The sequence below is a fragment of the Protopterus annectens genome, chromosome 12.part0 (genome assembly GCF_019279795.1).
Source record: "Protopterus annectens isolate FY-2018-M chromosome 12.part0, PAN1.0, whole genome shotgun sequence".
Classification (NCBI taxonomy): Eukaryota; Metazoa; Chordata; order Ceratodontiformes; family Protopteridae; genus Protopterus; species Protopterus annectens.
This window is the reverse complement of record NC_056746.1, coordinates 1,144,850,436-1,144,877,935: the sequence shown is the minus strand read 5'-3', so window position 1 is coordinate 1,144,877,935 and position 27,500 is coordinate 1,144,850,436. Positions and strand designations below refer to the sequence as shown.

Sequence of the window (27,500 nt, the reverse complement as noted above, 5' to 3'; positions counted from 1 at the left end):
TCATCTAACTTCTGTAGAATTTTGTGAAGAACTTTTGAATAAATACGGTAGGTTCCTTTCAGACCTACAGTATTTCATGAATTTTCTGTGTAATTGTTACTGTTTGCTTATTTTAGCAAAATAAAAGGTCTGTCAATTTTCATTCATTCCTCAACTATTCGGTTTGGATCCGATCAAGCCATTACTATAACTCGTGCTAACCTAAAGCTCTCGAGCTCCTCCCTACTCACAATGCATCAACCCCTAACATATCTCAGATCTCGTTTGATGCTTTTACAAAATAGACATGATCATCCATAGCTCTTAAGTTTCTTTAAGTTAAATAAATGGTCATAGTTCTGATTACCTTCCTTTTTCTGTAGTTGTACCCTTTTTATATGTAGTGTAGTCTCACTTACACATTTGTAACTTTTTCCTTTATTTCATCTTTTTCCCCGTTTTTGCTGTATTTTACACACCTGTGTATTTCTCATTACCAGAAAATGAAGTCAAAGGAAGTTTTTTTTTTTTTTTTAGCTTTAGCAAAATGTCGGAAAAAAGCCCTTTGGGGTGTAAAAAAAGCAATGTAGTCATAAGCTTTATATTTCAGATGCACATGATTTATGTGTATACTGTTTGGGGCCAGAGCACTTAAAAGTGGATGGCTGTATTTGTAAAAACTTCAATTCAAACTTATTTTAAGGGTCTACTTTTTTTCTAAAGCAGTTTGCGGGTCAAAACCCCAAAACAAAGATAGAGACCATGTGGTTAATCTACTCCTTCAGCAGAACCCCCAGGGAAAAATAGAAGACTGATCCAAAGGCTTCTACTTCGACGCAGACTTCTCAGAAAGCTCGGAGTCCAACCACCTTGGATCTGATGCCTCTTCCTAGGAACCGATACTTCCCTACTATTGAGGTTACCATCTCCTTTCTTGGAGAAACAACACTCAGTCTCTGTTATTAGCCTCCTCTTGCTCTTCCAGGAGTTTGACCAAAGCCAATGTGGCTAGGATGATGAGGAGATTCCTCTTGATGCAACTGCAGATGAATGTTCTTCTGCTCCTTCCCCTTTGGGACAGGAAGTTTTGGCTCACACTACCCCTCCAGTATCTGCTTCTCTGTTCCAGCCACTTGTTTCAGAGTCTTTGGATCTGAGTTTGCCAAAGCCATCTGTGTCTGATCTGCAGATATTTTTCTCGGCTCCGCGGTATTCTCATAGCACTCTGGCTCGGATGAGTTTGGATCCTGATGACTCTCGGAGCCCTAACATCCCTGCCAGATCTGAGGTGTTGGGAGTTGACACCAAAGTTGTCTGAGCCGTCACTGCTCCTCAGAGCCTCTGAATTGGACAACTTGGCTCCGACCTCTGTCTCGGGCAGAATGCCTTTGGGGCAGAAGGAGTCCGTATGGAGGAAGCATGTGTTCTCTGCTCCATTGACTTTTCTCCCCAGGGCATTCTGCTTTTGAGGTTGTGGAGAGAGTTTTCTCTGCTTCAGCAAGATGGATGGTTTCTTCCCCCTTGGCTGTCCCATCAGGATCTCATGTGCCTTTGTGCCTTAATCCTCAACTTTTGACTCCACAGGGACAGCAGTCCAAACACTCCATGTTACTCCACAGGGTATCATACTCTCTTTTGGTACTTCTCCAGAGCATCCCACCAAAGAACCAACTCGGAAGAGAAAGTATAAAAGGAGGCAGTTGAATTCCCCAGAGTAATCTATCACAGAGATACTGATTTCTGACAAAGGGGAAGTATCCCCATGATCACTACCTGATGTCTCATTTGGAGACCTCCTAGAAATCACTAGAGGTGGTTGGTCATCACAAAATCCTTCTCCAGAGGAATTGGTGTTCTTTGAGGCATTTGGGTCTGAACAGTCTGCCTCCTGGGTAACTTTGCCCACTGACGAGCTCACTGAGTGATCTCTAAGCGGGTGTCCATCCCCCTAACAGGGAGTCGAGGGCTCTGGTCAGGTTTGGGAAGAGTGTCTACGCTTTAACGACCTTCACTGTTAGGTCACTTAACTATTTTGCACATTTTACTAGCTTGCAAAGAGGTATGATTAAGGAACTGTCATAATCTTTCAGGGACCACCACTGCTGAGAGACTGGCTTCTGTGGCCTCACAGCTGGTGACCCTACAGTCCATTTCTAGCTCGTCTGTGAGGCTTATCTCAAGGGTTGCAGGTTCTGGTATTTCTATTAGGAGGCATGCTTGGATGCACTTGTGTGGAGTACAGGTCCACTTTAGTCATTGCCTCCTTTGACGGAACGTCTTTATTCAGCCCCAAAGTGTAGGACACACACTCCAGGTGCAAAAAGGATGGAAGGGATGTTCTCTGCTGTGGGAGTACGTTTTTCGACCCCTCAAATGACCATTTCTAGGAACCAAAAAGGAGGATGAAAAATGTGGTTCAAAAAATCCCAGGGTCCTTTCCAAGATCCATGTGGAGACTGTTCTCTTTGAGGCAGAGGGGGAGAAATGAAATTTAAGATGCCATTCCTGCAGCAGGGGTGACCTGCAAAACAAAGGGTCTAGAGATTCCTTCTCTGATAGACCCAACCAGCGATACTGAAGAGAGGCCTGATTTGTCCCCCTCTGGAGGCAATCAGTGGTCATCTATCCCTGCACCAGAGAGCCTGGCTAGATATCAAAAAAGACACTTGGGTGCTTCAAGAGGTTATGTAATTCCCTTTTCCCTTCCCTCTCCATCCTCAAGAAGATTTCCTGATGTTCCATCTAATCAGAGGAAAGCAGCAGCACTAGAAATACAAAAGCTGCTAGAAAAGTCATCTAAGATGCCCCATTAGACTAGATAGAATCTGGAACTTATTCTTTTTAATGTCAAAGAAGACAGGGGACTGAAGACCAATTTTGGATCGTGGCAGCTTGAACAAATAAAGTAGATGCACACAAAGTTTCAGATGGTCACGGTTCAGTCCATTTTTGCCCTTTTTCTGGGAAGGAAGCCTAGATGTACGCTATAGTACGCAACTTGAAGGTCTGTCACATAAATTGAACAGGCAGTCCAGAAGGTACTTGTGCTTCCGGTTAGGAGCCAATCATTAGCAGTTAAAAGTCCTGCCCTTTGGTCTCACCACAGCCCTCCTTGGTGTTCACCAAATGCATGGCAGTGGTAGTAGCTCACTTGAAACTGCAAGGATTTTGGGTGTTTCCATATCTATACGACTGGCTCATTACCACCCTATCAATCAATTTATAAGAGCAAGAGATCAGGTACTACAAACTTTTGCTTCCTTTGGGAATTACAGCAAATGACAGCAAATCTCCATTAGAACCTTCTCACATACTGGAGTTTAAAGGAACAGTTTCAGCACAGTATCAGTAACAGCATCTCTTCCTCTAGCAAGAGTGTGAACTATCAGATTCTAGGTCAGGAAAATAGTTCACTGTACCAAAATTTCAGCCCATTTGATTCTCCAAGCCTTGGGGTCCATGACAGCTGCCATAATTTTAGTTCCTGTAGCAAGATTTCATATAAGAATTCTTCAGTGGATTCTAGCTACACAATGGTAGATTCTTTATCAGTGAATGACAGCCCAAATAAAAATCACTCAGGCACGGAAGAAATACCTTTGGTGGTGGATTCAATCAGATCAGGTTCTACAGGGCCATCCTTTCATTCCCCTTCAGCCCAAGGCCATAGTGACCCCAGGCACATCCCAAACTGGGTGGGGGGCACTTCCTGGGGAAATCTGTCCGAGGCACTTGGTCCCCTGAAGAGGTCAATACACATATCAATGTCTTGGAAATGAGAGCAGTGGTCTTAGCATTGCAGGCCTTCCAAGACTCTTTCCCTTTCAGAACATTTGCAATTCAGACGGACACATTTGTGTTCTGGTACATTTCTGGGATGTGCAACATGATAACAGACAAATTGAGCAGCTCTGTCCTACTATCTCACAAGTGGTCTCTCAACGTGAAAATGACAGAAGTGATTTTCTATCAGTGGAGCCAGCCTTGCTGCAATCTGTTTTCATTGCCTCTAAACATGTGCAGCAGCTACTTTGATGTCATCCCTCTACTGGGGAATTACCGAGGGGGTGCTCTACTCCACGACTGGCCCCTTGGTCTTCTCTATGCTTACCATCCACCCCCCCCCCCCCAATTCTCAAATTCCTATAGAAAGCTGCCTGGTTGAAGAGCACAGTAATCCTCAGTGCACCTTACTGGCCTTGACAGATTTGGTTCCCTTTTCTTTGGCTTCTACTTACCCACCTTGGAAGTCTGAATCTGACTCCAGACCTCCTGTGTCAGCTGACAGGCATAGTTCATCCAGATATCTCAAACCTAAAGTTGACAGCATGGTTTCTCCACTTCTTTTACTAGCCAGACTTGTGCTCTCATCCCCGTCCGTCATACACTTTCTTCACATAAAGTTTCTACAAGAAAACTTTACGGAAGTAAATGGAAGAGATTTGTTGTTTGGGTTAATCTAAAACATATTAACTTTTTTTCAGCCCCTGTACAAAGTGTCCATGTGTTTTATAACAGTCTTCAACCACAGAGCTAGCTTCTTGACCATTAAAATTCATTTGGTAGCAATCTCCAGCTTCCATATTGGAATTGAGAATTCTCCCCTAGCTTCATCAAAGCTTTGTAAGGCCTTCTTGAGAGGCACTTTTCTGTTGAGACCACCTTATAAAGACCCTTCTCCACCATGGGACTTGAATTTTAGTACTGCAGGCTGTAATTCATTTTCCCTTTGAACCAGTAGCAAAACATGGCCTTAAATTCCTCTAGTGGCCATTATCTCAGTTAGAAGAAATTTTGAGCTTCAGGCATTGTCTTCTAAACCTCCTTGCTTGTTTTTATTTCATAGGGATAGAGTAACATTATGAACCCAACCCTTCTTTCCTTCCTAAGGTGGTGTCAGAATCCATAATCAGCCAGTCCATTAATTTGCCTGTCTTCTTTCTAAAATTTGAAAAAAGGAGATTACGTGTTGCATTTCTTAGATGTCCATAGGAAATTTATGTTTCTACATGCATAGAATAAAAGAAGTTAGAAAATCTGATCAACTGTTTATCCTTTGCAGAATCCAAAATTGGTAAATCAGTTACAGAAGTAACTTTGGCAAGGTGGCTTACTGATTCTGTCTTTTGTTTACAATAAATTGTGTGTCTCATTACCAAAACCTTTGAGTCCACTCAACTAGATCTATGTCAACTTTGTCCATGTTTATCTAGGCCAGGACTGAAACACTAAAGGCGGAGGAGTGTTCATATTCACACCTCCAGGCTAGTTGCCCAACACAATGCATCTGAAATTCTACAGGTGCAACTAACACTAGTAAGACTGTAATCCAAATTGCAACTTGCTACAGATCCCCCACCATGCCCCAAGAGTCTCACTATACCTTTCTAAACATACTGGAAAATATTAAGATACAACCAAACACCCTAATACTGGGTGATTTCAACTACCCTGCCATTAAATGGGAAAACTACTCTGGTACCAACACCTTTGCCCAGCAGTTCTTGGAATTCATAAATTCCAACACCTTGGATCAACTAATCCATAGTCCCACACCCTGGATCAACTAATCCATAGTCCCAACAGGGGCTCAAATATCTTAGATCTGGTCATTACCGACATAGGAGATCAGTGCTCCACACCAGTGGTCACCCCCTCGTTGGTCAGGTCTGACCATAAGCTAATCACCCTTGACGTCTACACCCCACCCCACCCCCAGTAGGGAAACCTCCATAAAAAACTTCTCCAAAGCTAACTTCATGCTACTGAAGTCAGAAGTGACTAACTTCATGACACCCATGCAGACGGGAACTGAAAGTTCGATTGCTGAATCCTACACTAAAGCACTGTACGAGCACATCCACACGTGCATGAATCGTGCCATTCCAAATAGAACCAAGATGCTCTCCTCCAAAAAAAAAAGGAAGCCAATCTGGTGGTCCCTGCCATAAACAAACTGTACAACAGAAGGAAGAAACTGTTGCAGAAGAGGAAAATCCCAGGATGCAAAATACTCCCTTACCAGCCTTAGTAAGCAGCTGAGATCCCTCATAAAATCCTCCAAAGCTAGTTATGAAAATAAAATTGCCAAAGATTCCAAGGGCAACCACAAGGCATTCTATAGTTATGTCAAGAATCTAAATGGCAATGCTCAGATCTGCTCTGAGCTACAGCAGAATGGCATTAAATATATTGATCCCAAGGATTTTGCCAATATCCTGGCAGATCGATTCAGTACCAACTTCACTCCCCCTCTCACCCCCTAAAGGTCCCATCTCAATACCAAAAGATTGCCAAATTCTGGTAATCACGACCCCAAAGGTAAAAAAACTGCACTCTCCAAATCTAAGAAAACAGCATCCATGGGACCAGATGACATCCCGGACTGTGTACTAGATGAACTAACAAATGAACTGGCACCTCACCTAAGTGTCCTGTTTAATCATAGCCTCACCTCAGGCTCTGTGCCCAATGAGTGGCGCACAGCTACAGTTATACCATTCCACAAGGGGGGTCCACCTTGGATCCTGGGAACTATTGTCCCATCAGTCTGAAGTGCCTGATCTGCAAAGCCATGGAACGCATTATCATGGAACTTATAAACAAAGACATTGGCAAACTTCAAACATTGGACCCCACCCAGTTTGGTTTCGTAAAGGGTTGATCTTGTCTCCTAAACCTGATTGATTTCTTTGAGTCAGTCTCCAGAGCCGTGGATGAGGGCAAGGTGGTCCACACAGCCTATCTGGACCTCACCAAGGCCTTCGACACCATCCCCCTGTCTGGAATCATAGATAAACTTACTAAGCTGGGCATTAATCCTTGCGTCACTCGATGGGTTGCCAACTGGCTTACTAACAGAACCCACACTGTAAAAGTAGCCAACTCAAAATCCAGCTCCAGACAAGTGACAAGTAGAGTACCTGAGGGTTCAGTCCTGGGACCGCACTTGTATGGCATCTACTTCTCTGAAGTACAGGCCAGCACTAAGGGACTCTGGCTAACAAAAGTTCACAGATGACAGTAAACTGGGAGCCATTTTTAAATCCCCAAATGATGTAGATATTCTACAAACAGGCCTTACAGAAACAGATGCTTTGTGCCATTGCCATGGGCTCAAGCTCAATGCCAAGAAATGTATAGTTATTCCCTTTGGGAAAAAACACGTACCCATGAATTACCACATAAGTAGCAGTACACTAAACACCTGAAGTGTGATAAGGGACTTAGACACAGGTGGACAGTGGTCTCGCCTTCGATAAGCACATCGCCACTACAGTCAGGAAATCCTTTTATATGGCACACCTCATCACTAAGGGCTTTTCATCCAGAAAAAAAGGAGGTCATTGTCCCACTGTACTCATCCCTCATTAGACCCATTATATAGTACAACGCCCCATTTGGTATGTACCTCACAAGACATCTGCAACATCTGGAAAGGCCACAGAAATACCTCTCTAAAAGAATCACAAGCCTAAAGCAGATGCCGTATGCTGACCGTCTAAAAAAAACTCCAGCTATACTCTGTCGCATATCACCTACTCAGCGGCAATCTCTGCTTAACATGCAAGGCCTTGTTAAACCCAGAGCTGTTGGACATGCTACACTTAAAGAAATCCCAATCCCTCAGAGCCACGCGCTCCAGGGATCTAAACCTGGTCATCACAATGAACAAAACATGCTGGGAGGGATAGGTTCCTCACCCAGAGACTCCCCATACTCTGGAATAGACTGCCAATACATGTCAAGCTGAGCACCTCTTTGGCCATCTTCAAAAAGAACCTTGATGATTGGATGGGAGATAGGAAATTCATCCCAGGGATCACGTCAATTGCCCTGCTCGACAGGGAACTAGGGAAGAAATGGCCAGGGAATTATTATGGCTTGGCTTGTATAGGCCCTAGGGCCGATAGCCTAGTACCAACCTATGTGCAGTGCAGTTGCAACTTGGGCTAAGCCCTTATACCTTTGTTACTCATTACAGTCTAGATCTGGTCTCAAGAGGAAGAGCAGCCTTTGGTTCAGCCATGCTCAGGAATATCCTTAGAGTTCACCTGGGATACCAGCTAGCTGTCGACCCTCTCCCAATAGTTGAGGAATGAATGAATATTGACATAAATCGGATAAAGTTATGTACTTAACACATTGTTCCATCTTGTTTGTCCAGTTTCATTCTTCCTCAACTCCCCGCCCACCAACTCCCATCCTTTGTCAAGATAGACTTCTGGAAGAATGAGAGTTCATAAGGGCACCATTGTGCCTTATTTTGATCTCCAGATAATGGCTTTTCTGTCAGGGATATTATGTTAATATTTCTTTGTCATCTAGTAAACAAGATCTGAGGTATGGTGTGGTTTGGTTCATTGTGGGTAGGGAGGAGCTCGAGAGCTTTTAAATTACCATGAGCTATAGTAACAGCTGAGTCGGATGCGAGGTTTGTATCCGAACCCAATAGTTGAGGAAGAATGAAAATGGGCAACCCAGATGGAACATTCTGGTAAGCACGTAACTTTTTTAAACTGCCTTTTAAGGAATTTTTCCCCAACATTATGTAGAAATATAGCAGACTGTATTTTTCAGGCTTTTGGCTCCCAGCAAGGTATAAGTAAAACTTTTGGATCCAAACCTTCTGATTCTTTGCTAAATTGCCTTGCAGTAAGAGAATTGTTGGTATTTGTATCTGGATCATACTGAGAAGTTTACTTCTGTATTTCGAAGCAGACTCTTAAATGATTACATTTCTTCAAATGCTTCTTGATTTCTGCAGATGTTTGTCTACTTTGATACCATATCATCATTTCAGTGTTTAAACTACTCAGTCTGTGGAGTGGTTGATACTGGCATCCTTCAAGTGTTTGTAAATAACTATCACTTGACGTGCAAATTCTTTACAAGATAGTAGCATTTATAGCTGTACACTTATTAAATGGGACATCAAGAAACAGATGTTCATATGTGTAGGGAAATTTCTGGTCAGCACCCTTTCTTTGCCTGTGGTATTTGACTTCCTATGCAGTTATCAGATATCACCCATCCCCATTTGTTGTGGATTTGTTTTAGGTCAGTTAGATTGGAGTGGTTTGGTACTGTTGGGTCATCCTGTGATATTTTGAAGCATTCTCCGGTTCGTTAGATATGCTTAAGATGGAGGATGAATGCATTCTTCATTTTTCTGTGTACTTGGACTTTTACTGTATGTTACAGTCTCAGGTCCTGGCAGAATATGCTCTGTAGGGCTTCGCAAACTTTCATCTTGAAGCATTGATTTTATTGGCCAAAAAAACCCCACTTTTTTGAAGCTCCAACCAAGATTTTCTGTACTGCTATCTGACGTGCTTAAAACGGTACTGGTAAAATGTAGTCTTGACAGGTTTGCCATTTTTTTCAGAGATGTTAATAAAATATGTATTAGAAATAAGTTTGCGTGAATGAGAGCATAAGTAGGTATGCATGCACCATGCCTTTGTTAAAACATTTGTATTTTTGTGCAGTTTGACTAAAGCAACATTGCTGTTCCTACTCATAGTACAGATCAGAGTTTAGCTTAGACTGGAACACTTACTTTAATTTAAATTCTTCCATAAGGTTTTTAGTTGTAAATGAGAATAATTTTGGAAAATGAAATCTTAACTGAGTTCTGCTCTTATTTCTAGCCGTCGAGATTTAGATATAGAAAGGCCTGTACCTGGAATGAGTGAAGACACTGTGGACACACTCAAGTAAGCGATTTATTTTATGGTGTTAGTCTTTCTAGTCTTAACAGTAAACTGACTAAAGGTTTTCAGTTTGCTTTTTTGCTCTAATCTGCTTTGTGTGAAGAAGATGACTGTGGCATTTAACATCTGGCATTTACACATTAATGATGGTGGTGCGTAAAGCCCACCCCAAGAAAAAAAAAAAGCCCTACTTTTGCCATCTTTTCAGCTGCGATTACATTAAGAGAACAGCTGTTAGAGAGTGAAGGTCCCAAAATGGATGGGGATAGCGCTATTGTAATTTTAAGTGAAGAGTGCCAACAGTACAGTTGATTGCTGTCCCCACACAACGTGCATAATATCCAGTGTTTGAAAAACTAAACTGAAGTAGCACATTTTCTTACTGAATTTATACATTATAACAGAGCGTTTTTTAAATTTCTTTCATAATGATTAATATTGGGTTTGTGCAGGGTTGCTTTATCTGTTTTAATTGCATAAAACTTGTGACCTTTGTAATGTTACTTGTAGCAAAAATGACTTGGGTTTGTGGCCCATTTTCAGTGAAGGCTTGGTTGGTGGAGGTCAGGACCGTACAGATGGAGATAATATGGAAACAACCATATTTGCAGCTTTTACATGTACATTTGCAATAAGGGGGATTACTGCAGCATGTTAAATGCATTAAAATCAGTAGTATATGAAAGAGTGGTTAACCAGTTATGGAAGCTACTAAATCCAGCATTAATGCAAGTGTGTTGAGGAAACCATCCTGAGTCTCTCAGTGCTTGGTAAAGTTGGTTGCCCCCTTAGGTCACTCTGTAAGTACAATAAAACCAATAATTTCTAAAGTAAAATGTATGTTCAGCCTGAATCTTTCTGTATAGAAGAGTGAAGGGAGATTCTTGCAGACTTTAATTACCAGGAGCTTTGCTCAGTTTGGTTCGCTGTGAACCAGTTTTTATCTTGCGAGGCAACCAACACAAGAATCTGGTCTACAGCAGGTAAGGCAAGCCTTTTCATCCCTGTCATATACGAGGCATGTTGTACTGCCTTCCCTCTGACTTTACTTGCACTCCTATGAACATAGGCTCTAGGTGATTTAGTCACACTGACCAGTGTTGAGGTGACACTCCAACCCCATGTAAAAATGGGGGAAAGAGGTGTTGATGACAATTGTCTTTAATTTTGTGCTTTTACATAAAGTCAAATCATTCGGTCTTTTTTAGCTTATAAATTTAATGACTGCACTCCTGGATGCATTTCTTAAATTAGCACACTTGTTCTGCTAACTTTACTGATTGTAATTTTTGATAATTGGTTGTGTTGTGGCATTTCTACTCATTACCAATTGATGTATTATGTAATTTACAGATACTACACTAGAGAATAGAGGGTTTACCCATGTGATATACTTTTATTATTTGACTGGCTGCTCTATTGACATTGCACGGAAACTATTTACTTTGTCAGTGCTTTTTTTTTTTTGTTTTTTTTTTTTACTGATTACCTTACTGCGCCCCCCCCCCCCCCCTTATTTTGTCACCTTTAATTTTTTTATACTTGTGAATTGAATTGATATAGTAGTCAATTTATATTTTGGTATCAGTTAGCCGTATCCCATATTGATTTTTCCGAGTCTGTGTTATCCCACTCTGTCGTGTACAAAGAGAAAGTTATTAAGTTTTTCTCATACCAGTTTGGCTGATCAGGCAAATATGTATTCTTGGCCTGCTTTTGCCCCTTCTGTAACCAGCCTGCTAGCACTAGGTACACTGCCTCATGCTTACTGAAAACTCTATTGCTACCTCACCTCATAGTGCTTCAGTACGCGAGAGATATAGGTATTTACTGAGCTTGGAGGCCAGCTTCCCACATAACACATTTGGTAAACACAACTCATGTATGTGCACACAGGCATGTGCTTGAGCATGAACCCACAGCACTTTCACTAAACCAGCTTACTCAGGTTAAGAAAATGCTACTTAAGCCTCGCAGGCTAAAAGCTAAGAAGCCCCTGTCATTAGTTAACACAGCAGCACATCCAGTACACTTGCCTCTAACAAGTCACAAGAGTGCGGACTGCCCACCGTAATGTTTAGTATTAGGTGACTGTCTTGTTACGCATATGGACACCAGTCTCCCCAGGCTGCATTAAGAATATTGTGACAGCTGTCTATCCACATAAGAGCTTTTATATCCCTTCATCCTGATAAATACTGTTGTGACCTGACTAGGGGGTGGTGAATTACCATAGGTGCTGTACCCAGGGGGACATGCAGAAGGATATGATTGATCAGGAAAGGCACTGGTCTGGGCTATTTTTCTTCAGCTATACCACACCAGCCCTGGAGTGTTATGTTTTTCCATTACCAAGAATGATGCTGAGAGTTGTAGACTGTAAGTAGCTAAATAACTAGTATCATTCTAAGGGGATCCATTATGTCCTCTTGGGAAGAAATGGCTGGCAAGCCTTCCTGCTTTGCCAGGGATGGTCTGCACCTCTTTTACTTAGACTTTCACATTCTTTCTAAAGCCTTTGCTGCCCCTGTACTCCTTTTTTTAGGCAGTCTGTCTGCGTGACATTCCAACCTATCAGATAAAAGTGTCTGTACAAAGAGTTGGGGTTATCGCACTTTGGGAATCTGAAAAGGTGGAATTTCTTATGGAAATGTGAGATTTTGTAGGAGAAACCATACACCCAACCAGTGCAAAGAACTATACTTCACTTTTTTTTTTTTTTTTTTTTTTGCCAAAACAATAGTGCATTCTTACAGAATGAGTTGTTCTGTTCATATAGTATTAAGGTGTTTCAGACCGAAAATAATTGAGCCGATGTTGGCTGCTGCATTTGGATTCAACCTGTGGGACGTTTGAATCCGACACTGACCAGTTACAATGTCTTCTACTTGCTTTGTTCTAAGTCCTTTACCCATAACTCCCCACTCCTCACCCTAATCCTCAGATTTAGTTTGCCTCCGTCCATATCAGCAGCTTGGTCTTGACTTCACTTCATGTATCCTTTTGTGGTATTGCTAGGGTAATGCCTTTTCTTCCTAAAATGTATTCCCTTACCCTTTATTACTGTTAAGATAGTGTGAAGTGTGAGGGGTGAAGTGTGTTGTAGATAGGCAAGTAGATTTTTTTGTTACTGTAATTTATTGGTTTGTTTTTTCCATTATTCCCAAAAAGTACAGGGAATACCATCTCTTGTGGGCTCTGTAGTTAGTGAGTGTAGAGCTTTCGTGTTTACTGTGGTTTGAGCATGGATAAAGATCTTAGGAAATGTGTGGTCTGCAGGCACAAATTACCATTGTAGGACAAACACCTTATGTGTCTGTTGCTACGGACCTTTGCACCTGGACTTTGGGTGTTCAGTTTGTGAAGGGTTTGGATCCAGGGCCAAGTTGGTCCTCAAAGGACTTCTTCCCTCCAGGTCTTCGGGTGCTTCTCTGTCTGCTCCGAAGGCTGGATCTGAGAAACATCAATATTGAAAGGGGATCGAAAGAGATCATCTTAGTCTGTCCCCCGGTCCTTCTAGTTTGATTTGCTGGATCCGAAGGTCCCACGACCTTTAGGTTCCTTGGCTGCCCCAACACCGATACTGGCTCTGACTCCTCTGAGATGATCTGTATCGATGCCTTCAACCAGCTCTGATTCTTCCAAGCCCCTTTCTACTTAAAGGGGGCCCATCTGGCAGAGCAGTTTCCCCCTTCTCCCCTTCCATGCCACCAAACCCATCACATGAGTCTTCTCCCTCCCTGCCCCAGTTAAGAGCTTTTCTAGCTCTGATCTGACACAAGTTTGTCTTCCTCCAAAAGACCTTCCAAGCACCCATCGGTGGCCTCAACTTTACAGTTGTCTAGGTTTGTGAGTAACATCAAAACTTCGAATTTGTGATGAGGTTCTTTTTCCAGGCACAGATGCAATTGGGACTTATTTCTTTGGTACTGAACCACTACTTTGCTTCCTCCCTCTGCCCCTTTGGATCTAAAGTCTTCGGGCCTGGAGTCCGATCTGACTGCTTGACCATCCTCTGCACTGACCCATTCCCTTGTTGCATCTACTTCTGGGCTGTCAGGACAGACCACTGTCCCTTCCCCTTTCTCATCTGGACCTGTGCTCAGTCATCAGTCCATTCCAGGACAGCTTGCATCAATACGTCTTCATACTGCACCCCCACCAAGGCTTTCTTCTTCCCCTTCCATCCTGTCATCACTGTAGTGGGAGTCTTCAGAGAAGAGGATGTGTTAAGAAGAAACACCTGGACTCCCCGGAGGAGTCCCTCACAGAAGATACTGACCTCAAGGAAGGAGAGGGTCCCCTAAGTATCCACAGGATGACTCTTTTGGCAATCTGTTAGAGGTGTTTTGCCAACTTGGTGGCTGGACTTCTGAAGCCCCTTCTCTGGATGAGTCAGTATTCTTGGTGGTCTTCAGCGTGAGCCCATCCATGCTTTCAGTGGTTCCCACACCAGATGCTGTTATAGACTTAAGTGTTCTGGAGGGCATGGAAGGAACCCAACATGGTGGAGCAGATGGACAAGACTTCCTCACCCCCCAAAGAATCAACCGCATTGGAGTAAGGTAGATGCTATTGTGGTGGTGGCCACCAAGAAGGAGCTCTTTGAGGAGAGCTCCTCAGTCTGTCTCCCAAACAGGAAGTCTCAAGCATTGGACAATTTGGGGAAGCACTGCTATGCCTCAGCCACTTTTATGCTGAGAGCACTTACTTTGTCTCACTTGACAAGGCTTCAACATGATTTAATGTCTGAATTGTCAATGGCCATTAAGATACAGCAGTCTCCAGAGACTCACAAGATGTTGGAGATGGTCATCTAACCTGCTTTCTATATCCAGTGTGTCTGAGGCTCATTTTTAATGTAGTGGATGGATTGTCCCGAGCGGCCGGCTCTGGCATTGTCATATGGCACCATGCTTGGATGCATTTATGTAACTTTACTGACTGCTTCACTGCGTGCTTTGTCAGTACTCTCTTTGATGGCTCTTCTCCCTTTGGGCTGAAGGTCATAGATACTGTAACGAGGAGTGAGCAGGATGGGAAGACAGTCCACTATAGGAGTGTGCTTTGAAACCCCACAGTGCTCCTTTTCAAGGAACCAAATAGAGGCAAGCTTTTCTTTAGCAAGTCTTTGCAGTCTTCTCAAGACACTGCTTCAGCAGGTTCATTCTGAGGTCAGGGGGGTAGAATCATAATTGACACAGAATCAGGTGTTCTATGAGGCATGCTCTGATGGGCCCTTCCAGTGATCCTGATGGATTGCCTGACTGTTCTACTCTGGAAGTAGTCAGGGGTAGTTTTCCCTCTGAACCCAATAGCTTGGGAGGCCATCACTCAGATGCATGTGTGCTAAGAGTCGTATTCTTTCCTGAAGTTCCAAATTTGCATCAAAAGTGACTCCCAGATGTTCCATCCCATCAGAAACTGCAGGCAGCAGCAGAGGTCCACAAGCTCCTCAGAGTCCACCAGGAGGTTCCACCAGATCAGATCGGATCTGGGGTATATTCATATCCTTTTTCATAGGTTTTATAGGTTCATACTAGGCTAACTACCCTTGTGGGCCATTTTAAGCATAGCCAATTACCTTATGTGGAAATCAAACCCTGCACCTTCTGTCTGTAAGGTAAACACCTTAACCATTATGCCAACTTCCTTTTTTTGTTCCAAAAGACCCCAGGCCCATTTTGTATTTGAGCAGACTGAATCAGTCCATGAAAAAGAAAGTTCCAGATTGTCACAGAGCAGTCCATCTTACATCTGCTGAGGAAGGATGATTGGATGCTCAGTAGACCTCAAAGACGCCTGCCATCCTATCAAAATAGACAGATGCTCCAGGAAGTCTTTGTACTTCCGTCTAGGGGCCAATCATTTTCATTTCAGAGCCTTACCATTTGGACTCGCCACTGCCCCTCCATGTATTTACCAAATATATGGCAGTGGTTGCAACCTGGCCCTGGCTGCAGGGTTTTCAGGTCTTTCCATACCTGGACTTTTGGCTCCTCACTGTTCCCACAAAAACATAGTTGATCACGCCCAAAGATTCTTTACTCAATCTGTGTGACCAGTTAGGCATTACAGTCAATTACCCGAAGTCAAACCTTCAGCACCTCAGGTTTGATTGTATCCAGTCGACAACCTATGAACTCAGTCGTATAGCTAGGTTGCCACTGTCAAGAGTGTCCGGTCTTCATGCTCAGGCCTTATTGGTGCTTGCAGTCTTGAAACCCCCAGCTCAAATGGTTATGGAATTGTCACGTGGCATCATTGATGGGGTTGGTTCATCTAGCCACATATATGAAAGCCCAGCAATGGATTCTGGCTGTTTTAGAGGTTTTTTCTAACCTATCCCATGGACGTAATACAACTGACAAGGGTATGTCGTGACCAGATTAATTGGTAGTTGCAGTCTCCTTTAGTAACCAAGAGAAGACCATTCATTCTTCCATCTCCTCCTGTCATGGTCACCATGGACACCTCCCTCCTGGGGTGGGTGAGCATTATGATGGAAGTACAGTTCTTGAGGCTTGGTTGTCTGCATAGGCCCATCTTCCCATCAGTGTAATGGAGAGGGGCAGTCCTTTTTGCGTTGTAGGCTTTTCAGGAACTTCTTCACAGAGGTGTGATTGCGATTGAGACTGACAATATGTTGGTCATGTAGTACCTGAACAAGCAGGGAGGAGCACATTTTTATCCCCTCTGAGAGGCCATGAGGGTTTGGCAGTAGGTGATTTCTTCCCAGCAGTTTCTGGTGGCAGTGCAAATAACAGTGAAATCTAGCATTCTGGCAGACAGCCTCAGCAGGAGCATTCTGTTACCTCACAAGTAGTCCTTAAATCTGAGGGTTGTGACTTGTTTTTTTTTTTTTTTGGTGTTGGGGCACTCTGTTGCAACCTTTTCACCTTTCCATCCAACACCAGTGCAACAGTTAGTACACCATAGATGTTCATCGTGTTTCACTGTTGCAGTCCTAACCAGTGGGTTAATCTGGCTCCCGGTAGCCCTCGATCAGCCAGAATACCAAAGGTAAGTAAATATGATGTCGTCTGTCATCAGTTGTAAAGGACGTCAGGACGTCTGATGCAAAAGGAGGTAGCCGACGTCACTTCTTCAGTCTTCCTTACCACGGAGCCCGAAGCAGAAGCTTTTTTGCACGAGTGCCAGTCGGCAGTTTATCTTTTTGGTTTCCAACTACAAAGTTGAAGTCAGCTACAGCTAAGTACCCCGTTGGGGATCCTTTTTTTCTTGCCTTAGCAAATGTCAGAAAAAGTTAATAATTGTCTTATCTGTGGAAAGCAGATTCCCCGTAGAGATTTTCATTCCTGTTGTATTATTTGTTTAGGCCTTGACCACCATGTTACTAATTGTGATCTCTGTGCTTCCTTTAGTCCGCGTACTACTAGTTGTCTGGCTAAGCTTTTAGCTAAGCATTTTGGAGTGTGGCCTAAGTTTGTCGGTGTAGCGTCCACTGGTCTTCAGGCTTCAGATATCACTAAGAATCGTAAGGATAAGGACCGCGACAGGCTTCAGACAGTCAAGTCTTCAGATAAGTTGGTCGTCAGTCCTGCGGTGGCCAGTGAGGTGCCTTTGCAGCCCCTGCAGTCTGAGGATTTTCAGCCACAGGCCTCGGTTGAGACCATTTCGGAGTCCCCCAGGACTCTGGCTTCCATTTTGTCTTCTGACCTTCTGCATGTTGCTTCTTTAGCTGGATTCGGAGCCGCTAACTGGCTCCTATGTCTGAGGCCTCCATTCTTCCTTCGGACAGCAGGCTCATTCCGACGACCTCTGCCACGACTTCAGCGGTTGCCAGTTCCCCCCACCCAAGTCCTTTAGACTTGCAGATAAATCTTCCAGTCGTAAGCCTGTGAAGAAACAGGCTCCAGTTTCCTCTCGTTCCCCTCAATCTCAAGTGGTTAAAATGACTAATGACCTTTTGACTCATATTAGGGGTTCACAGCCTCCTCCTTCAAAAAGAGGTAGGGATGTCTCTCCTGAGGCTGTATCTTATTCAGGTTCTGCTACTTCTAGCATTTCTGCTGATGAAGAGGAAGTTTCTCAGGTTTTTTTTCTTCTTTTGGGGATTCGGATGCAGAGGAATCCATTCTTCTGCTTCTCCTCCAGAGGATTTCTCCTTTGGTGATACTTTGGATATTCTCAGGGAGCATTTTAAATGGGAAAGTCAGGATTATCCCCAATCTAAGAAAAGGATTAGGGAGTTTTTGGATTTACCACAGCATAAGCCTCTGGCTATTCCTCCAGTGTTGGAGGTGGTTGATTGTTTTTCTGGAAAATTCCTTGACTCCGGATTTGGTTCCTCCTGCTCACAGGAAACCTGACAGGTACTATAGAGTCCCTGATTCTCATTAGTTTCTTTTTAAGAATCCGCTAGCTGACCCAGAGGTTATTTCTCAGGGGCCTAAAGGAGTTAAGGCCATGGTTACCAAAAATCCTGTTCCTTCTGACAGGGATTCTAGGAACCTGGATAGGTGGGGTAAAAAAGTTTATACCTCTGCCACTCTTGCTATTAGGTCTACTAATTGCCTTTTTCATATGCTTAAATATCAGTAGCACACCTTGGAGGCTATTAAGTCAAAGATTGCAAATGTGCCTCTTTTGGCAGAGAATAAGGATATGCAGGATTTGTTGAATTCTGCCAGTCTTGTTGATAAGCATTCATTACATTGTGGTTTTGACATTCTAGAAGCCTCCTGCAGGGCTACAGCTACTGGATCTGTTATCAGAAGGCATGCTTGGCTCAGGGTGCAGCCCCTTCCAGAGTGTCAAGTCTAAGCTTTTAGATGTACCTTTACATAAGGACAGTCTTTTTGGCACCGAAGCAGAGGAAGTGCTCAAAAAGATGGAGGATAAGGCCAAGTCTATGTAAACAGTTAAGGATTTTCTGCACGTTCAACCTCCTCGCTCCAGCAGGAATTACCGTTCTAAGAGTTGGATGTTTCTTGATAACCAGCAGACAGAACCGTTCTCGGACTTGAGGTTACAAATCTTCTAGGGAACAGGTGGCTACCCCTCAAAGGTCTAAGTGTTGGCATGCTTCCACTTCCAAGGCGGGAAGTTCTAAGCCTACATCTCAGTCCAAACATTCTCAATGACTCTGTCCAACTTCTGCCTGTTCCTGCATGCCCGGAGAATCCTTTAGGGGGAAGGTTGGCCTTTTTTGCAACTGTCTGGGTCACCATCACGGATGCCAAATGGGTACTCAGAACTGTATCCCTAGGACACAGGTTTTCTTTCCACACCTTTCCAGTACCCAAAGGATTCCCGGACACTCCTCCAAACCAAAGGGCAGAAGTAGAAAAGCAAATTTTGTCTCTGTTACATCTGGGAGCAATAGCATCAGTTCCTGCTCAGCTGGTAAGCCAGGGCTTCTATTCCAGACTTTTCTTAGTTCCAAAAAGAAAGGCACCTGGCGTCCTATCCTAGACCTATCCATTCTGAACTCTTTCTTGGTAATTCCAAAGTTCAAAATGTTCACTCTGCATCAGTTGCTACCAATGTTAGACCAGGACAACTGGCTGGTAACTTTGGATCTCAAAGAAGCTTATCTGCACATTCCTGTTGGGGAAAGTTGCTGGCAATACCTTTGTTTCAGAGTGGGCAAGCAACATTATCAGATGTTATGTGATCCTATCTCGCCTACATTCAATACTGATGGGCTCGGAGCCGATCCCTCGGCTCCGACTCGGCACGCTATGCTATAGAGCGAGGCCTCTTATTGGCTGAGCTATTTCTTATCCCAGGATGCACCACCACTAATCCGCCAGATCTCGTTTGCCGCTTACAAGCTTAGACGTGGTCTCAACTTGGCTGGGCTAAGTACTAATTTATTTAGGCTTTTCCTGTCAGGAATTTGCTTGCTTTGAACCCAAAAGCTGTTTTAACAGCTATTGTTGTGATTTGAGTGTGTATTGAACAGTTCTGTTGAGGAATTTGTGATTTCGTCAAGGGAAGGTTTCCCGTTTTAGTTAGAGGGGCCTTCCCCTTTTGCCTTTGCTATCTTAGCGTTTTATTTGTGGGTCAAGTACCCGTTTAAGTTAGAGGGTCTTGACTCTCTCTTTTTCTGTGTGGAATTTTTTCTTGTACATCTGTATTGTGTTTAAAAAAAAAAAAAAACTTTATATTTCTGTTCTAAACCATTAAGTTTTGGTGTTTCTCTTTAGACAGGTGTGTTTTTTTTCTAACTTAGTCATGTCCAAAGAGCATAAACCCTCCGGGTTTAAAAAATGCACGAGGTGTGGTTTTAAGATGTCCATAACGGACGACCACTCCTCGTGCGTTTACTGTTTAGGCGCCAATCATGTAGCGTGTGTCACGCCTTCTCATCAAGGGTCCTCCGGGAGAGGAAAAACAAATTAATCCTTAAGGGGTTAATCAAGCCATCCTTCGAGGAGGCTTTATCTTCGTCTCCCTCTCCTTCAAAAAAGAAGAAAGCGTCGGCTCCGACCAGTCTGTCGGAACCGACTGCCAAAAAACCTAGGCAGACTTCTCCATCGGCTCCATGGACTTCGGAGCCGAGGGCGGAATGGTCTGCCTCGATGCCTCCAGCCTCGACCCCTCTGGTTTCGGAGCCGAGGACTGGGGCATCATGAGGCGGGTCACCTTCATCGGCTCCACTGATATTGGAGCCGATGAGGGTTACCGGCTCAGACTCTTCCCCTTCGGAGCCGAAGTCCTTATCGGCACCGAGGGAAATTGCCTTGAGTTCTCTCTCGGAGCCGATAGTGGTCGAATCCATTGGGAGCCGGTCCCCTAGTCCTTTGGAGCCGATGGAGAAATCGGTTCGGACCCGATTGGTATCTTCCAGATCATCCAAGATGTCTGATTCGGACATCGACAGGGTGCTCCTAAGACTTTTCCAGTCTCCGGTGTTCCAAAAGCTAGTTTTGGCTTCAGCCCATTCGGCTTCGGAGCCGATGGTCCACCTCCCTACTATGGTTCCTCCTCCAACAGCCTCGGCACCGTTGGAGCCGGTGCTGGTGGAACCGGTGGAGGTTCTAGGGTCGGGCCCGACCCTTACTCCAACTCCGGCTCTTGGGTCGGAGTTCAGTACACAGACTTCTTCCATCGGCCCCGGGGGGGGATGCTTCGGGATTGATGTTTTCGGTCCCAAGTCTCCCTCTTGGTGCGTCGGCGGTGGGAGTGCCGTCTACTGTCGTGGCCACGGAGGTGGGACCCTCCCAGGATTCTGGTGGTCCCGCCTTCAGGGCTGTGAGGAGTGCGTTAGCCAAATCTTCTTTGGCTACCTCCACGGTCTCCCCAGCTCCTTCCCTGCATACCGAGACTGGGTCTTTGGCAGTCCCCCTGTCCTTAGACAGCGGAGCCCCGGGCCTGAGGTTACCCCCACTGGGGTTTCCCCCCCTCCTGGAGGTCCTTCTGAAGCCTCTTCGGAAGAACCCCCCAGGAAAAGATTGTGCAAGAGGAAGCACGTTGACTCCCCTGATGAGTCTCTTACATCAGACACTGATCTCGATGATGCAGAGGGGTCCCCTAAGTCATCCTCGGATGATGTCTCCTTTGCAGACATCCTGGAAGCCCTTAAACAACGAGGCGGCTGGCAGTCCAAACCCCCTTCTGCTGATGAGTCGGTGTTCCTTAAGGCCTTCGGGCCTCAGCCCTCCGCCTCCTGGGTGTCTCCGGCCTTGACGAGCTCTTGGATTTGATCTGTCGGGCGTGGGAACACCCAGACTCTGTGGAACCAGTGCCTGCTCATCCGAATAAGTTCCTCTCGGCACCCCCTGAAAAAGAATTTCTAACCAAAGGTGTGGCTGTAGATGCTTTGGTGGTGGCATCTGCTACCCAGCAAGATGTAGCAGAGGCTTCGACGTCCGTCCATCCTCCTAATAAGGAGTCTAGGAGCATGGATCGCACGAAAGCGCACCCTAAGTTCAGCGGCCTTTACATTAAGGTCCTTGAACTACCTTACGCACTTTACTAGATTTCAAAGGGATCTGATTAAAGAGCTTTCCGATACCCTCTTGGGTAACCTGCCTGAGGAGGTAGCCCAGACGGTTGGCTCTCAGCTGGCTACATTGTCGTCCATTTCAAACTCGTCCATGAGGCTCATTTCTTATGCGGCTGAAGGGGCGAGTAGAGCGGCGGGTACAGGCATTGCTCTACGGAGACAAGCCTGGCTCCACCTGTGTCATTTCGCGGAGGCCTTTAAGTCTTCCTTTGCCGACGCCCCCTTTGATGGGTCCTCCCTGTTTGGACCCAAGGTAAAGGACACACTGACCCGCTGCGAACAGGAAGGTAAGACTCTGACTGCAGGGGCACGATTTTCCACTCCCTTTCGGCCTTATCCCAAGGCTAAAAGAGGAGGGAAAATGTGGTTCCATAGATCTCAGAAGCCTTACCCCTCTCAGCAGGATGATTCCCCTTCCAGAGGCAGGGGAGGGGGAAATTCTTCTGGAAGACGCCGTCCCAGAGGCGGCAGAGGCCCTCGCAACACTGGAGACCGCGAGTCCTTTCGTGGCTCTTCAGCCTTTCACAGTCCCTGAGGGATTGCCCGACTGTGCAGCTCCAGAGCCAGTCGGGGTCGTCAAGCACCTGAAAGCCTGGGAAGGTATCACTCGGGACCGATGGGTGCTTCGAATTATCGCCGGAGGTTACACCATCCCTTTCTCTCACTCCCCACCTCAGTCCAAAAAAATCCCGGACCCGCCACCCAGTCATCTGGATACTGCAGCCTCAGAAGTTTCAAAGCTGCTGCAAAAAGGAGTCATCCAACCGGTCCCCGTAGACCAGATCGGATTAGGGACTTACTCAAGATTCTTTTTGGTGCCAAAAAAGACTGGGGACTTGAGGCCCATTTTGGACCTCAGCATCCTAAACCGCTCAGTTAGAAAGTCCAAGTTCCGAATGGTCACCCTACAAACCATTCTCCCATTGCTGGAGAAAGGTGTTTGGATGTGCTCCATAGATCTCAAGGACGCTTATTACCATATGGTACATCAGGCATCCAGGAGACATCTGCGCTTCAGCCTAGGAGGCAGTCATTTTCAGTTCCGCGCGCTGCCCTTTGGTCTCACCACAGCCCCCAGGGTGTTCACCAAGTGCTTGGCAGTCGTGACTGCTCACCTGAGAAGTCTAGGATTCCAGGTGTTTCCGTATCTAGACGACTGGCTCCTAACTGCCACCTCCAAGAATCTACTACTGCGGAGCCTACAAGCCACTATATCACTGGGCAATTCCCTTGGAATCACCTTCAATTGGCCAATGTCTGTGTTGCTGCCATCTCAACGAATAAGATTCATAGGGGTAGAGATAGACTCAAACCAAATGCGGGTCTATCTACCTACAGACAGAATACAAACCATACAGACTCAAGTTCGAGCCTTACTTCCCAGGTCCAAAGCCCCAGCCAGGATGGTCCTGCAGCTATTGGGATCCATGTCCGCCACGGTTCTTCTAGTCCCCTTGGCAAGGTTGCACATGAGAATTCTCCAGTGGCTCCTTTCAGCTCAATGGTCCTTTCAGGAACTCCCTCTCAGTCACCTCATATGGATCACGGAAACATGCAAACGGGACCTTCGCTGGCGGCTAGTGCCCTCCAATTTGGATCAGGGACGACCCTTTGTTCCACCTCCTCCTGCGGCCACTTTGACCACGGACACCTCCCAGGTGGGGTGGGGGGGGCATTCCCTGGGCAGGTCAGTCCAAGGCAAATGGCACACAGAAGAGACCCTACTTCATATCAACATCCTAGAAATGAGGGCGGTGCTTCTGTCCCTTCAAGCCCTTCACAATTACCTCCCTCAGGGCGTAATTGCCGTTCACTCAGACAACATGTCAGTTGTCTGGTACCTGAACAAACAGGGAGGGACCAGATCCTATCCTCTTTGCAGAGAGTCCATGAGAGTTTGGGAATGGGCAGTGTCAACCAAACGCTTTCTAGTGGCTACTCATATCCCGGGCAAGTCCAGTGTGATAGCCGATAGACTGAGCAGAACCATCCTCTCTCCTCACGAATGGTCTCTGAACATTACAGTTGCAAATCAGATATTCAGCAAATGGGGAGTTCCGTGTTGCGACCTCTTCGCGACTCCACTGAATGCGAAGTGCAAAAAGTTCTTCTCCCTCACCCCGGCTCTGGGGAAGAGCCCCATGGATGCACTAGCCCGTCCTTGGCCCACCGGCTTGCTTTATGCCTTCCCCCCAGTTCCTCTCCTTCCCAGGGTGATCCAAAAGGCATCTCTCTTGGGGAGCAAAATGATCTTAGTTGCTCCTTACTGGCCCCGTCAAGTATGGTTCCCCTATCTTTGGAAGTATGCTCTGGAAGGTCCATGGTTCCTGGATCAGATCCCAGACCTTTTGGTTCATCAGTCGGGACTATTCCACCAGTCCCTACACACCTTAAAATTGACGGCTTGGCTCCTCCTCTTCCGACTATAGTAAGGAGTCATACATTGGATCCAGAAGTTGTACACATCTTATCTTCCGCCCACAAGTCTGCTACAAAGAAATTGTATTCTAACAAATGGAAAAGATTTGCTATTTGGGCTCAACTCCGGGGCCTGGATCCCATCACTATTCCCGTATCAGAAGTACTGAAATTTCTAACTTCTCTTTTTAATCAAGGCTCTTCAGTCTCTACCATCAAGGTTCAATTGGCAGCTATTTCCAATTTTCACGAATCTATAAACCCACCTTTAATGAGCAACAGATTGTGTAAGACCTTCTTGAAAGGTGCTGCGCTTTTAAGACCTCCGATTTCTCATCCTGCTCCTCCATGGGATCTCGATGTGGTGTTACGCCTTAACTTCCTTCCCTTGAACCGGCAGCGACATGTGATTTAAAATTTCTATCGTGGAAGACTGCCTTTCTGGTGGCGATTACTTCTGCCAGAAGGGTTTCAGAGCTTCAAGCTTTGTCTGTAAAACCTCCGTACTTGGTTTTTCACAAAGACAGAGTATCTCTCAGGCCAAATCCTTCCTTTGTCCCTAAAGTTTGTTCCAGTTTCTGCCTACAGCAATCATTAGAACTTCCAGTCTTCTTTCCGAAGTATTCTAACAAAGCGGAATTCATATTCCACACTTTAGATGTCCATAGGCAGTTGCGTTTTTATTTAGATAGGACCAAACAAACAAGGAAAACAGATCAGTTGTTTGTATCCTTTGCAGACAATAAATTGGGCAAAGCCACAAAGGTCACTATTGCCAAATGGATCAGGGACTGTATTACTCAAGCTTATTCTTATTCTAACAAAGAGCTTACCACCTCTGTCAAAGCTCATTCTACAAGGGCTATGGCTACTTCGATAGCATTTCATTCTAAGCTTGCCATTAGTGACATTTGTGCTGCTACATGGTCTTCCCCGCACACTTTCATTTCCCACTACAAATTGGATGTGGCATCTAGAGGACGAGCTTCATTTGGTTCCACAGTGCTCAGGAGTGTTTTCCAATGAGCCACCCAGGATTTAGGTGCTAGGACGCTGTCCCATCAGTATTGAATGTAGGCTAGATAGGATCACAACATCTTTTAGTTATGTACTTACCATAACTTTAGATGTTTGGGATCCATCTCGCCTACATTCCCAATAACCCACCCTCCTTCCCCCTTCCTTGGAGATCAGAGGATATCAGAAGGTCCGAATCCTGTTGTTTCATCTTGAAACATCTAACAATGTTATATAAACAAGTTGTGCATGTGTGCATGAATGCGGACAAACAAGATCTGGGGGATTAGTGGTGGTGCATCCTGGGATAAGAAATAGCTCAGCCAATAAGAGGCCTCGCTCTATAGCATAGCGTGCCGAGTCGGAGCCGAGGGATCGGCTCCGAGCCCATCAATATTGAATGTAGGCGAGATGGATCCCAGACATCTAAAGTTATGGTAAGTACATAACTAAAAGTTCTGTGCGCTGCCCTTTGGCTTATCTACTGCTCCCAGAGTTTTCACAAAGTGCCTAGCTCCAGTCATTGCTTTTTGCAGGCAGAAGAAAATTCAGATTTATCCATACTTGGACGACTGTCTGATTCAAACAAATTCTCAAGAACAGCTTTTAAAAGATCTGGAATTTGTAAAGACTTTCTCTCTTCCCTGGGTTACACGGTCAACGAGGAAAAATCAAAAATGGTGCCATCCAAGGAGATAATATTACTGGGAGCGAGTCTGAATACAGCTGCCCAGATGATGTAGCTCACCCAGGAGAAGCAGGCAGCTCTTTCAGTTTACGTCAAGGATTTGGCAAGCATGTCCCAGCTCCCTGCAGGGAAATACCTGCAAGCTCTGGGATACATGGCCTCTTGCATTCTCATGATTCCATATGCAGTGGTACCTCAAGAACCTTTGGTGTCAACACACACAGGACCTGGATATGATAATTCCTCTGCTTCCATGTCTGCAGACAGAGTTTCGTTGGTGGGCGACAGCCTGTCTACAAAACAAAGGCATACCTTTTCGCCCACCTCCTACCATTCATGTTCTTACCATGGACGCATCGGACTACGCCTTGGGAGCCCACCTGGATGGCAGATGCATACAGGGATGTTGGAACGCCCCGCAGATGCACCTGCACATAAACGTAAAGGAGTTGATAGCAGTTCAGCAGGCCTTACTAGCTTTCAAGCATCTTCTGTCTCCAGGAACTCTGCTTGTCAGAACAGACAACACCACAGTCATGTGGTACATCAACAAACAGGGAGGGACTCATTCTTACCCCCTGTGCCGACAGAGCATGATTTTCTGGACCATAGCAGCATCCTTGGCCCTGTATTTCCTAGCTCAGTTTCTTCCATGGAGACTCAATGTTTTGGCAAACCAGTTGAGCAGACAGACCCTAGATCTTCACAAGTGGCAACTGAACAGATCTATCTTTTACAGCATCATTCAAAGTTGGGGCACTCCTCAGGTGGATCTTTTCTCCTCCCCAGGCAACCACCTTCTTGCCACTTTTTTGCACCAGACAGCATCACAGCAAGGCCTGGAGAGTGGATGCTCTGTCCTTTCCTTGGATGCTTCTGTCAGTTTTATGCCTTCCCTCCTCTTCCTCTTCTTCCTAGAGTATTATTGAAGATCAGGGATGAAAGATCAAGGACTATTCTCATAGAGCCAGACTGGCCCAGACAGCATTGGTATCCACTGCTTCTCAGTCTCTCTCAATTTCCTCATTGGCATCTCCCTCTGAAACCAGATCTTTTGGTTCAGGAAGGGGGAAACAGTCTACATCGTCTTCTTCAGTCTCTCCATTTGGCAGCATGGCTCATTGTATGAATCAATCCATTTCTTCTTCCCTTTCCAGCAGGTGGTCAGTGTACTTCAGGAGGCCTAGCACTAGGAAGTCCTACGCTGGCAAATGGGAAAGATTCTCTCATTGGATGCAGGCTAGAGGGGAATCATCTTCTCGGCCTACTCTTCCTCTGATCCTGGAATACTTGGCTGATTTGCTTCAGGGTGGTCTTTCTTTTTCCTCTATCAAAATCCATGCTTCAGCCATTTCTGCTCATTGTTCTTTTGAGCAACCCATTTTCTTTCATCCCCTGATGAAAATGTTTCTCAGAGGTGCTTGCAACTTAAAACCTCCCAGAAGGGCACCTACTCCAGCCTGGGATCTTAATTTTATTCTAGAGAAACTCGCTCTTCCTCCTTTTGAGCCAGCTGCCACTGCAGATTTAAAGTTTCTCCCTTAGAAGACTGCCTTCCGTTTGGATATAACTTCAGCAAGGAGGGTTTCGGAGCTGCAAGCTTTGATGGCTGTGGAGCCTTTTCTTATTTTCCATGCAGATCATCTCTCTGAGAACCATTCCCTTTTTTTATGTCTAAGGTGGTTTCTAGCCTGACTCTTAATCA

The 27,500-nt window shown here is 45.2% G+C and overlaps 1 protein-coding gene across 1 annotated transcript in view; it reads left to right on the top strand.

Annotated features, from left to right (window-relative positions):
* The window catches only part of NDRG3 (NDRG family member 3), a gene marked incomplete in the record, with an annotated part of 646,357 nt that overhangs the window by 447,675 nt on the left and 171,182 nt on the right, over nt 1-27,500 (top strand). The window contains 1 exon segment of the mRNA XM_044090166.1: nt 9,633-9,698. Coding sequence (XP_043946101.1) covers nt 9,633-9,698 — 66 coding nt within the window.